The 13,134-nt window shown below is 40.4% G+C and overlaps 1 protein-coding gene across 7 annotated transcripts in view; it reads left to right on the forward strand.

The window, feature by feature from the left end:
- CDCA2 (cell division cycle associated 2) overlaps positions 1 to 13,134 on the forward strand; it is a 54,521-nt gene that overhangs the window by 36,139 nt on the left and 5,248 nt on the right. For all 7 annotated transcript variants that reach the window (XM_082615981.1, XM_082615980.1, XM_082615982.1 and 4 more), the window contains exon 14: positions 10,907 to 11,078. In XM_082615981.1, coding sequence (XP_082472107.1) covers positions 10,907 to 11,078 — 172 coding nt within the window. The remainder of the gene's footprint in view (positions 1 to 10,906; positions 11,079 to 13,134) is intronic.

Here is a 13,134-nt window from a genome sequence, read left to right on the forward strand (position 1 = left end):
AGCGTCCTATCCATCCAGTGGTCTCATGCCATCTTACTCATGCCCCTTCTAGTATTAACTCTTCAGCTTTCAGAGATCCTTTAACCTCCTGTGTTTCCTTGTTCATCCTAAGCTGTCTTCAGCTGCTTTCAACACTCTTGTCCATAATCTTGGGTCTTCATCCCTTTCATTCTGCTCCCACCCTGGATTAATGCACCATTATCCCCTTTCCCATCCAACACTGTTGCTGGAGAGACCCACAGAGGCTTCTACAGAGTCACTGTTTCAAATACTATTAGAGGTCTGGCCTCATTCGCCACCAGTTTGCCACTTCACTTTCATTATTTTTCCAAGGCATTTAATAACCTGGTGGCTAAAATCCAGTGCATCCTTAGAGGTCTTGTTCGCAGCATTTGACATAACTGAGAATTGTCCTATGTGGTCTCTGTTAAAGGTTTGTTTTCTTCTGCCCATTTCTAAATGTTTATGTTACCCAGAGTTCTACTCTTTGCCTTTCGAAATGGCTTTGTTTTCTGGGTGGTTTCATATGCAGCACGGTTGACAACTCCCAAATCTTTCCCATCTGTTAACATGGGTTCATCTACCTACTAGACATCTTTTCTTAGACCACCCTGCAAACATCTCAAAACTCAACATTTCCAAAACCAAATTTATCCATTTCACCCCAGCACACACACACACACACACACAAAACAGCAAATTTCCCTCCTGATCCATGAACCAAAAAGTGTGGCCTCACTTGGTTTAAACACTGCACAAACATCCCCAAGTCGGCAGAGCCGGAAGAAACCGGATATTGTCCTGGTTCAGTTTCTTCTTTAGGTCACACACTCCTTTGAAAGATCCCCTTGCTGAAAAAGAATACACATCAGTTGAAAATATGCATACATCTTAGGTCATGGCATTAGAGACTGGGTTCCTTCCTACTCTCTACAAAACACTGTTATGAAGAAGATCCACTTACTTCTTCACATGAAACTAATAGCCAGAAAGTTCAAGAAGGGTTGACCATTAAGTTTTGCCCCAACCCTTCCCAGGACCCCACTGAGCCAAAATAATTGATGTAATAGAAGGAATAGGCTTAGAATAGTGATGAGAAGAGGAAGGGAGTGAGGAGGGGTATTCAGCAACCGACAACAGCCTTCCGTGAATTTCTGGAAGACAAGCAGACGGGAGCAGGTTGACAGATAAAAGAGGGGGAAAGATTTGCAGCCCAGAATATACTGGGAGGGAGGGAGAGCCAGCCTGCTTATGGGAATCCTGAGGAACTCTGGGCCCAGTATTGGCAGGTCCAGTGGTGCTGAGAGTGAGAAGTGGTAGTGGAAACGGATTAACTGAAGTCCTGTATGTGAAACAATTTGCGCCAGTTTGCCCCCCACTCCCTCTCCCATCCTGAAGCTCAGAACGGGTTGTCACCTGAATGTTCTCATTCTGGCATTTGGAAGGTCCCACAGTCTGGACAGCCAGCTCGTTTCCCTAAAGCAAAGCCTGCAGTTGACCCTCTCCGTCTGCCCTGCCCTGCATTGCACAGAGTTCCTGGTAGAATTTCCATGCAAGAAAGAGGCTGAGCTGGAAAGCAGAGGAAACCCATTGCCAGTTTAGCCAGTATCTTCTCAAGTAAGAGTCAGATAACTGAGTAGAACCAAGAGCATCAAAGACCAATGTTAGTAAGTTTGAAAAACTGACCCCCAGAGAGAAAGGTTATTCAGAAAATGGAAGGAAACGTCATGAAAGTAAATATTCTGATATACTCAGATTTCAGAAACTATTATCTGCAGAAAACTAAGAAGCGGGGGATGCTATGAAAAAAGAGCAGCGAAAGAAAGGTTTGTAAAAATATATAAAACTTGGTAGTTGGACTAGAGAATAAAGTTAAGGAAGGACAAGAGAAAGACAGACGAGTAAGAACAGACACAGAAGACCGATCTAGGAGACTTCATTGGAGTCTCATAACGAGAAAATGGAATGGAAGGAAGTTATCAGAATAAAAGGGAGGGTTTCCCAGAGCTGAAGAAAAGAGTCTTCAAGTTAAAAGGTCCTACTGAATTCCTAGGACCAAGAGAAAAGACCACCACTTCGACATGTCAGTGTGAAACTGAACAATAAGGATACTGAGAACAGTGGACTTCTCCTACCAGGAAACGAGGATCGGAGTGGTATCGAGTTTAACAGCAGTCTGAATGCTGAAAGAGAATTCAACAGGACATTTAAAGCTTTGAAAGAAACTTAATTTAAGCCCGATATTCTCTATCCAGCCAAATTCAGTTACTGTGAAAGACACTCAAGACAGGTGTTTTTTGGTTTTTTTGTTTTTTAATATTACTGGAGGGAGAGACACTCTAGCAAAATGAGGAAGTAAGCTTGAGAATCCAGGACACAGTGGGTCGAATAGCATCGGAGAGGAGTGCTGCAGAAATCTCTGATTATAGCTGTTCAGTCAGCCTAGAAGAGCAATCAGGCCAAATTTGAGCAAGAGAAGGGTGCTCCAGGGAGGAGGTCTCTGGAGGGAAAAACAAAAAGACCTGTGATTGAGCAAATGGAAGTTGTGCCATATGAGAAGAAAAAGAGGGACTTCCCTGGTGGTCCAGTGGCTAAGACTCCATGCTCCCAATGCAGGGGCCCAGGTTCGATCCCTGGTCAGGGAACTAGATCCCACGTGCTGCAACTAAGAGTTTGAATGCCGCAACTAAAGATCCTGCACGCAGCAACAAAGATCCCGCGTGCTGCAACTAAGACCCGTCACAGCCAAATAAATAAATTAATTAAAAAAAAAAAACAGAAGAAAAAGAAAGGTCATTCTATACCATTCCAAAGAAAAGTCTGAATGCAAGAGTTTTGGAGCGAATGTGAAGCAAACTTTAGTAAGTGTGATTTCAAGCAACAATGGGGTGTAAGTAAAAGGATATTTTGTAGTATTAGGAATCATCTAGAGGAGGCGCCAGAAGAAAGAGAAGGAATCAGAGCTCTGTCCTTGGCAGAGCAGTGAAAAATGTTTACAGGGACCTAATAATGTAAAAGGTGAAAGGCGAGGGTATTAACAACTAACAGTATGGTGGTTTAAAAAGTTCAGGCGCTGGAGCCAGACACCCTGTCTAAATCCTAGTCTGGCCACTTCCAGCAGTAAAATGGTGGGCAGGATTCTTCATTTCTCTATTGATTTTAAAATGGAGGTAGCAATGGTACTTATTCTCTAAGCTTACTGGAAATATTAAACGAGTTTTAATACATGTAAAATGCTTAAAACAATGCCTGGTAAGTAAGTAAGCACTATGGCTGTTTTTAAAATTATCATCTTGCAAATTAGGGGTTCAAGATATACTTTTTTTAAGTTCTTAAAAAGAAATAGAAATGTAAATTCAAAGGTAACCAAGAGAAGGAGCAAAACTAACATAGGGAAGAGGAAGGTTTAGTTTAAGTAAGCGATAGCCTCATGGTTTATGGTAAGGAGGCAGCAGAGATCTGTACTGTATCGTAGGCTGAAATGTGCTGAGAGAGTAGATCTTCAGTGTTCTCACCACACACACACACACAGACACACACACACACACATAGTAAGTGGTCACTATGTGAGGTGATGGATGTGTTTATTAACTTGACTGTGATAATCATTTTATAATGTATACATATATTAAGTCATCATGTGCACCTTAAGTCATGTGAAACCTAAATAAGTACAATTTTTATTTGTCAGTCATAATAAAGCTGGAAAAGTTTTGAAAATAAAATTGCTAACTTGGAAGTAGCAGTAGAATTCATAAGCATGAATTCCTTTATAACCTAGAAATGGAAAAAGTTTACAAAATATGACTCAAAAACCAGAAACAGTGAGGTCAAAGATTGATAAATTTTGCTCCATTTGACCCAAACAGCATGGAACATGCATGGGGAAAAAGCTCCTTATGAAAATTTAAAAGACAAAGGACAAACTTGGAAAAATGTTTTTGCCGTTCGTATCAAAATCTACAAGAGATTTTTGTTCACAAAATTGAAATGAAAGGGCCCTTAAACATGGAAAACATGTTCAGACTCACTCATCATAAGAGAACTGCAAGTCTAACATGCATTGAGATACCGTTTCTTACCATTTTTGATTAGCAAAAATCCAGAAGTTTGACAGCATACTTTGCTGGCGAGGCTGGGGAGAGATAGGCACGCTTGTACATTTTCTGGTAGTGTGAATCTCTGTGGAGGGCAATTTGGCAATATCAAGCCAAATTAAATATTTTCATTTACCCTTTGACCCAGCAATTCCATTTCTAGGAATCTATCACAAAGATCTAATGACAAAAAACCAAAAAGGCATATGTACAAAGTTAGTTATTGCAGCACTCCGTAATGCAAAAGATTAACAAACCAAATGTCCATCAGAAGTCCATGAGACTTGTTGAATAAGCTGGTGTGTTCACAAAATGAGCCTTTTGTAGATGTAGAAAATAGCAGAGAAACGATCCAAACCGCTATGCAGTGATGCTAGGATGTATTTACTGTTAAGTGAAAAAAAACAAGTTGCAAGCTACCTGGTGTGGGATAAATTGTGTTCTCTCAGAATGCGTATGTTGAAGCCGCCACCCCAGTATCTCAGAATGTGACTGTGTTTGGAGATAGGGCCTCTTCAGAGGTGATTAGGTTAATACATGAGGCCCTTAGGTGGTTCCTAACCCCAATCCAATCTGATTGGTGTCCTTATAAGAGGAAATTTGGACACAAAGGGTGACGCCTGGGGGGGTGCACAGACAGGGAGAAGAGGCTTCAGGAGAGTGGCCATCTGTCTGTGCATGGGAGAGGCCTCAGGGGAGACCAACCCTGTCAGCACCTCCATCTTGGACTTAACTGCCTCCAGAATTGTGAGAAGATAAATGAATATTGTTTAAGCCACCCAGCCTCTGGTGTTTTGTTATGGCAGCTAATATGGCAAACATCTGTTACCTTTTATCTAAGGAAGTAGGGAGCGTTTTAAAAAATGTATATATCAATACACATATGTATAATCTTAAACAACTACAAAAAAGGGAGAATAGGCCAAAGACAAAATAAAACCTGGTTACCTGTCTGGAGAAGAGACAGAGGAGGGAACAGGAAGGAATGAAGGCTAGATTTCCTTGAATGTGTTTTTGACTTTTGACTTTGAACTGTGTAAATGTCCTGCATGACTATGGAACAATTACAGCTCAATTTAAAAAAACTGAAAACAAAATGAAACATGTAACTGTATCAAGTCGGTGGCTTAACCTCATAAAGAGTTTTTTCAAATCAGAAGTTTACAAAGTCCAAATGGGATGTGTCCTAAGGACAAAAATAACTGCACAAAAAGTTTAAACAGTTATGAAATACTCACTGATAGAAGAATTCAATCTAGAATGAAGCAAATAAGCAGGGTTTTGTGGGGATGTTTTTTACTGTCATTAGGAATCAAGACTCTTCACTAGAGACAAGATAAAATTGAAATCAAATTCAAAACCTTGTTAGGCTAAATTTGAATTGGAAATGTCATGAACACGTGCTTTTACCCATTTAAAATAATTTCCTAGCTCTGTCTAGTTGGTAAGGCATAGAAGCACTGAGCATCCTTCGTACCTATGTTACCATCTCTACCATTTCAACTAAAAGGGATCAGCGTTACCTTAGTGAAATGGCTGCTTTCAGATTTACAACGGCAAATGTAGAAAATGAGCCCAGGTCTGGGCCAGTATGCAAGCAAGGAAGCCATGTTAAAGGACACAAAATCATTCCAAAGGGGCTTCCGCTGACCAAAGATAGGACAGTGTGACCATCAGAGATAACGATTGCAATGGATTAAAACACTGGCATCAAATATGAAAAAACAATTTCCTCATAATTAAAAACTAACAGCAAAACTTAAAGGCCACCTTAGAAGCTGTCTAGGGCATCAACTCTTTTATTTTCAGGGTTTTTGTTTTTCTCGGAAAGTGGAAAATAAAATTTGAGCTCTATTTCAAGTAAACAAATAACTGATAAGGGGAGATTCTTTATCGAAGAATTTTCACTAATCAAAAAGACCTGTTCACAAAAGCTGTTGGATGTTAGGTGGAAGCCAATGGTGGAGCCAAAGGTAATGGATGGATGGGACTGGACACCTGAGAGCACTGGCCATTAATAACACCACACAAGGAGAGAATATGAGCCTCCTGGTGCAGTGAGGATGTCGATAACCTTCCATGAGATGCTCTTTCCAACAAGCATGAAAGCTGAATTGAATCACGCCTGGATCTAATGACCAGTGGGTAGGAACTACCAGGGGGTGGAAGAACGTAAAACCACACATGATTGCAGTTACCCAAATCCAGAGCTTCCCAGCTACTACAGGATAAATGCCTCAGAACATTCACCAAATAACAAGGGGGAACAAAGGAACCATAGATCAAAGGAAATTTATCAACCAAATGGCATGTGTGGAGACCTTTTTGGGATCCTGATTTGAACAATTGTAAAAAGACACTTAGGGACCAATTAGAGAAGTTTGAACTCTGAGGAAATATTAGGGAAAACTGCCTATCATTGTTTTTTTTTTTTTGCATCTAAATTTTTATTTTGAGATCGTTTTCAAGATGCATGCTATTGCAAGAAGAATTAGAAAGATCCCAGACGCCCTTTGCCCAGCTCCCCACAATGGTGACATCTTGTAAAACCATTCTACAGTATCACTAGTACAATATCAAAATACAGTCGAGATGCAGGACATTTCCAGTGCTGCAAAGATCTCTTCTGGTCTGTAGCTGTGTCCACTTCCCACTGTCACCCCCCACCTTAACCCATGGCAATCACTAATCTGTTCTCCATTTCTTTCATTTTGTCATTTCAAGAATATTTTGTAAGTGGAATCACACACTGTGTAACCTTTTGGGACTGGCTTTTTTCACTCAGCATCATTCTCTGGAGATGTGCCCAGATTTGTGTGTATCAGTAGTTCCTTTTATTGCTGACTAGTATTTGTCACTGTTATAAAAAGAAAAAAGTAATCATTTCACTATCTATCTATCTATCCCAAGTCATTACCTTGTGTACCTTAAACTTACATGCTGTTATATGTCAATTATATCTCAAAGCTGGAAAAGAAATAAAACTCCATTGTAAAAGAGGAAAAAAATCAACAAAATACAATGCCAGGTAATAAAATGTTTCATTTTTTTGGTGGAAAAAAAAAAGTCCTTATCTCTTAGAAATACTGTAGGATCTTCAGATGAGATGATGTAATGTCTGCGATTTGCTTTAAAATAATCTGAGGGGGCTTCCCTTGTGGCGCAGTGGTTGGGAGTCCGCCTGCCAATGCAGGGGACACGGATTCATGCCCCGGTCCGGGAAGATCCCACATGCCGCGGAGCGGCTGGGCCCGTGAGCCATGGCCGTTGAGCCTGTGCATCCGGAGCCTGTGCTCCGCAGCGGGAGAGGCCACAAAAGTGAGAGGCCCACATACCGGAAAAAAAAAAAAAAAAAAAAAATCTGAGGGAAGGGGGTTATAAATGAATCATGGTTTCCATGTGTTAGTAATTATAAGAGCTAATTGTTGTGTATGTGGGGTTCAAGATACTATTCTCTCTGTTTTTGGGGTTTTGGAAATTTCCCATTATTAAACATTAAAAACACAGCAATCTGGGACTTCCCTGGTGACGCATTGGTTGGGAATCCACCTGCCAATGCAGGGGACACAGGTTCGAGCCCTGGTCTGGGAAGATCCCACATGCCTCAGAGCAGCTGAGCCTGTGCACCACAACTACTGAGCCTGCACTCTAGAGCCCGTGAGCCACGACTACTGCAGCCTGCGCGCCTAGAGCCCGTGCTCGACAACAACAGAAGCCACTGCAATGAGAAGCCCGCGCACCGCAACAAAGAGTAGCCCCCACTCACCGCAGCTAGAAAAAGCCCATGCGCAGCAACGAAGACCCAATGCAGCCAAAAATAAATAAATAAGTTTATATATATATATTTTTAAAAAATACAACAATCTCAGCCCCTTATTTGGAGAGATGGAGCCAGCCACAAGAACTAAAAACGGACCATTAAATAAGTGAATGGCAGGGACAGGGAAATGTTTGCTTTTCACCAGAAGCTTTCCTGTTCAATTTGATGTGTTGCCATGTACATGAATTATTTTAAATAATTTTAAAGCTACTCTCAGAAAACAGTTTGACTTAATTGTGCAAATAACATGAGAAGTAAGCATTTACTTCTGTTGCATGACCTCCTCCACTGTGTGAGAAGAAATACTGGTGATTTGGGAGTAAATAGAATCCTTTTAGGTATAATATCTTCAGTTGTCCTTTGTCTCCTCCAAGTCATAAACCAGTCTCATTATTTCTAGATCACGGGGCTCCCCGAGGATTCCAGTCACATGTGGCTTCTCTTGTTTATTACAGTGTAAGCAAGGCTTTTTGTATTGGAGTAAATTCAAATTTTACTCCAGTAAGGTTGATAAGGTTCTAGCCTTTGCAGATGAAACCTTCTCGTGGATAAGATGAGTGTTGCTAGATATATTTTCATGACAGACCACAGGTGCTTTCATCTTTACTCTTTTCTTTTTGGGTGGTGTCCTCCTGGCCCATGACCATGAAAAAATAATATTAGTCTTTCATCATGGTTAGCAAATTTTATGAAGTTTTAACTGTACCTTTTGTTTCACAATCATTCATTCATTTGTTCATGTATGTTTGTTGAGAAGCCACTAAGTGCCAGGCGCTGTTGCAAGTGCTTTTGCAGTTAATGTAAACAGAGGTTTCCAAAATCCTGCTAAAAGGGGATTTACCTGAGCTGTGAATCAGAAACTGTTCTGGAGGCTATAACCTGATGACGTTGATCATAGTATGTTAACCAACCTACTAGGGCCTGGGTCACACAGTAATACTAAGAGCATAATTTAGTATTAAAAATATTTTTCTCCATATCAATACTCAATAGTAAGAAGGAATTTAAAAGAAAAAGAATAGCTAACACATAGCCCTTACCATGAATCAAGCCATACTTTACTCATTTCACATATATTAACATATTTAATACTCACCACAACTTTCTGTGGTATGTGCTTTTGTGGTTCCCATTTTGCAGATGAGAAGAATGAGGTACAGAGAGGTGAGGTAACTTGCCTAAGATTATAAAGCCGTAAAGTGGCAGGGTCAGGATTTGAACCAAAGGTGACTAACACGAAGCCAAATGTTTCTCTCTTGCAATTCATCTGTGGAGCCCAAGTCAAGATTTTTCTCTCTGCTTCCATTTCCATTGTCCATGCTGTTATTTTCCCAACTGTTTCTTGGAAGTCAACAGATGTTCCCAGAAAAAAATGTTTCATGGAAAAATATTTAACCCAGCATTTTTCTAACATATATAGAGGTTATTTATACCGAGGACTTCTTAGAGGATTTAACGTTAAGTGTATATTGTAAATCACTAAGAGGAACATTTATCTTGTAGAGTTCTAAAGTTATTTTTCCATGGAATGTTTTTTCTTGTTTTGTTTTTACAGGATATCTATAAATATCTCAAGGAACTTACAGTTTTGTGCCACTTCTGTGCTCTTGAGTATCTTCCACACCATTAGTTTCTGTGCTGTCACCCAAACGGTCTTTCTTAAATGCAAACTCAGATGTCACTCTCTAAATCACCGTGCGGTGAACCCTCGTGGCTGTCAGGCTCATACTTATTGCAGAGAAGGGCCCTGCTTGCTTTGTTGGCCGCTTCTGCCACTTCTCTGTGGGTTCACTGACCACGTGCAGCTAATTGCAGTTCCCCCTTTGCTCTGTGCCGCCTCCCTTAGACCTGTTCCTTATGCCATTCTCTTTCCTTTGAAAAGCCCTTCTGTGCCACTCCCATCCTCAACAGAAACAATTCTCACTTGTTGAAGACTTGGCCTAGACATTCCATTTCCTGTAGAGCCTGTCTTAAAAACCTCCCATAGGCCAGGTCTCCGTTTTCTCAATCTGTGTAGAGCCTGTCCTGGTCTGTATGTATTAAAATTAGACCAAGAGTTCCCTAAAGACCACTTCCTGTTTGTTTTTATATCTCATGCCTAGCAAATTATTACCTGCACATAGCAGTTTCTCAGTAAATCTTTGAATGGATGCCATTTTCCAGAAGCTATAATTGTTAACTGTGTTCCTTATGTTGACCTAAAATCTGGTTCTTTCCAATATTATGACTTTGAGTATATTTCATTTTTGCTCATAACAACCTATTATTTCAATACAGTGTTTGAGTTTCCCTCAAGGCTTCTCCATATGAAACTTTTTTTTAACATAGAACATGAGTGCTCAGTTACTGACATGCAGTCAGAATTGAATTGAATACTGCATTCCAGATGTTATTAAAAGTTTTAATTTTTATAGAAACCTACGTTTTCCATCAGTTATTACCAAACCTCTGTCCCTCATCTTCTACTTGTGCTTATTAAACTCCATCTTATTTTGACCTAGTAATTTTCATCTTGATTAGATCACCTGTTGTTTGAAGCAGCTTTGGGTTATCTTCAAATTTTATGTACACACCTGTGGTTTCTTCATCCAGATCTAGGAACAGAAAACAGTCTCCCATCGTTTCCAATAGATAAGTCATTCTAGGTTAACCCTGAGTCATCGTAACCACATCCTAGTTACAAATTCCTCATGTCTTAAGTCTGTCCAGTTCTACAACATCTCACCTAATTTTCACTTATCCAGAACTTATTTTGGCAAATGCTTTGTGGAAATATAGACCATTACTCTACAATTTGTAAACTGAGTTCTGTTTCATATTTTATTTGACTTTGTGTAAGCTACCTAGCCCTTTAGCTCTTGACTGAGATTCCTACAATTTTGAATGGAATAACTAGTCCTTAAGGTTTTTTTGTAAAAATTAGTTTGAGTCAACATTGTACATGGCGCTACATCTTTCTCAGTTACAGTGTTTTAATACATTTTCTCAGGTTTCAAAAAGTTGCAGAAGGAAGAAAGCAAAGGGAAAGAAAAAAAGCGTTCAGAAGTCTTTATATGGGGAAAGAGACATTGCGTCTAAGAAGCCGCTCCTGAGCCCTATTCCTGAGCTGCCCGAGGTATCTGAGATGCCGCTGGTTCCAGGCATCTGGAGGATGTGTTCAGGTAGCCTGGCCTTTTCCTGTTGTCGATATTGTATCTCTTCTCTCCTCCCTCTTTGTTGCTGTTTCATTCTCTTTTTTCCCTTCTTCTCATTCATTGTGTAAAGAGTACGTAAATTTAAAATAGCAACTTTCCCTCCTATTCCCACAAGAATTTTAAGTTAAAGAAGCTGTGGGGGCTTCCCTGGTGGCGCAGTGGTTGAGAGTCCGTCTGCTGATGCAGGGGACACGGGTTCGTGCCCCAGTCTGGGAAGATCCCACATGCCGCAGAGCGACTGGGCCCGTGAGCCGTGGCCACTGAGCCTGCGCGTCCGGAGCCTGTGCTCCGCAACGGGAGAGGCCACAACAGTGAGAGGCCTGCGTACCGCAAAAAAAAAAAAAAAGAATCTGTGGTTTGTAACTTTCAGGTCACCTAGACCCTTTTCAGAACCTGTTGGACACTGTGGATCCTCCCCCCCAGAAAAACTCAGGCACAAAATATTACATATAATTTTAGGGGAAAGAATTTCCTTTCACCCTGTTTCTTTTTGCTTTTTAAAGTGTCTTGGTAAAGTAAAATGAATTGTTTGGTGTTGTAATCCATCACTAAAAGTCAACAAGGTGATGGCTCAGTAATAGGTATATCTTCCATGGATTAAGAATAAAAATTAAAACAAAAAAACCTCGCCCTCTGATGTTTCAGTAGGAGTTGGCACTGCTAAGCATCTTCTAGAAATAACATTTATAAATTGAACTTGATTACTTGGAAAATTTTGTTTAAAAGGAAGATTAAGTCTTTTGGTATCCTGATTAGATAAAAATTGGATTGGAGTTGCATCTGGCTGGTAATGCTTGAGTTTAAATTGACTAAATCATGCTGAAAAGCTGGAGTATGTGTTCATTTCGTGTGTGAATTTTGTATGTAATCATTCTTAAGATAGCTGCCTTTGTCAACCACCACATATTTATAGCCTGCGTCCCATTCGCAGCGTAGCATGTAGGATCTATATGATTCAAGGACGAATATGGTACATGCCATTTTAGACTCTTGGCCTCTGCCTACTTGTTATTTCAGGAAAGCCCAAAAGTTTAAACAAACACACAGCCACCCCACATAGACATATTCCTCCGGCCCCGGGGCACCAGCAGAGGCGGAGCTGTTCTGCCCTAGCCGCTTTCTATGCTACATCGTGGGACAGGACGTCAGCCACCCCACCTCTTTTAAATCTGGCCTGATGCTGCTTAGCCTTTAGGATTTAGCCATGCTGGCTGCCTTTCCAGGAAAACTCTTTGTTCACCTTACACCTTTACCACCTGGTTTATAATGATCTGTCCACCTCCCTACCCTGCAAGTTGCCTTTCCCTTGAGACTTATTTTCGTTATATCCGTAGTTCCTAACGGTTTCCTTTTTTTCCAAAGATACTTGGACAATGACTGTTAGTGTATATTTTCCATCTTGCGTCTTATTAGAGAATTTCTTTTCAAAAATACATGAAACACTTTTTATCAGTAACCAGTGGTTTCATCTGCTATGAGGGTCTAAAGCCGTTCTCTCTCTCTCTCCCTTCTTTCCTCTCTATTTCTCTCTCTCTTCCTCCCTCCATCCCTTTCCCCTACCTTCCTTTTCTAGTATGTTAATTTCATGAAAAATACACGAATATCAATTTTTAAAGTTGTATAAAGAGCCCAGTTGACATATTGGTTGGTTGATACCAAGGGGCCCCTGCCCTATGTTAATCTCTAGCTTTCTGTGACATGATTGTAGGTACCCAAATCCCAGATGTATATATATCTTTTCACACTGAAATGTTTTTTGTAGATTTTTGGCTCAGCTTATGTTTTATCTTCCAGTTTTCATTTTGTTTAAAACATTTTTTATACTCCTTTGACTGACCAATTAAAAACTTTATTATGTGAGATAACCAGAGAGATGGCTTCTAATAGTACTGAGATTTAGAACTCGTAAAGCCTAGATTCACTTAGGCTGTGTTATGTGACTTTAAAACCTTGATGATGTGTTTTTCACCTGTGATGTGACACCGTGTGCCAGAAACACATGGCAGGGCGCACATAGCGTGTC

The sequence above is a fragment of the Mesoplodon mirus genome (genome assembly GCF_964341445.2).
Source record: "Mesoplodon mirus genome assembly, chromosome: 1".
NCBI classification, from domain to species: domain Eukaryota; kingdom Metazoa; phylum Chordata; class Mammalia; order Artiodactyla; family Ziphiidae; genus Mesoplodon; species Mesoplodon mirus.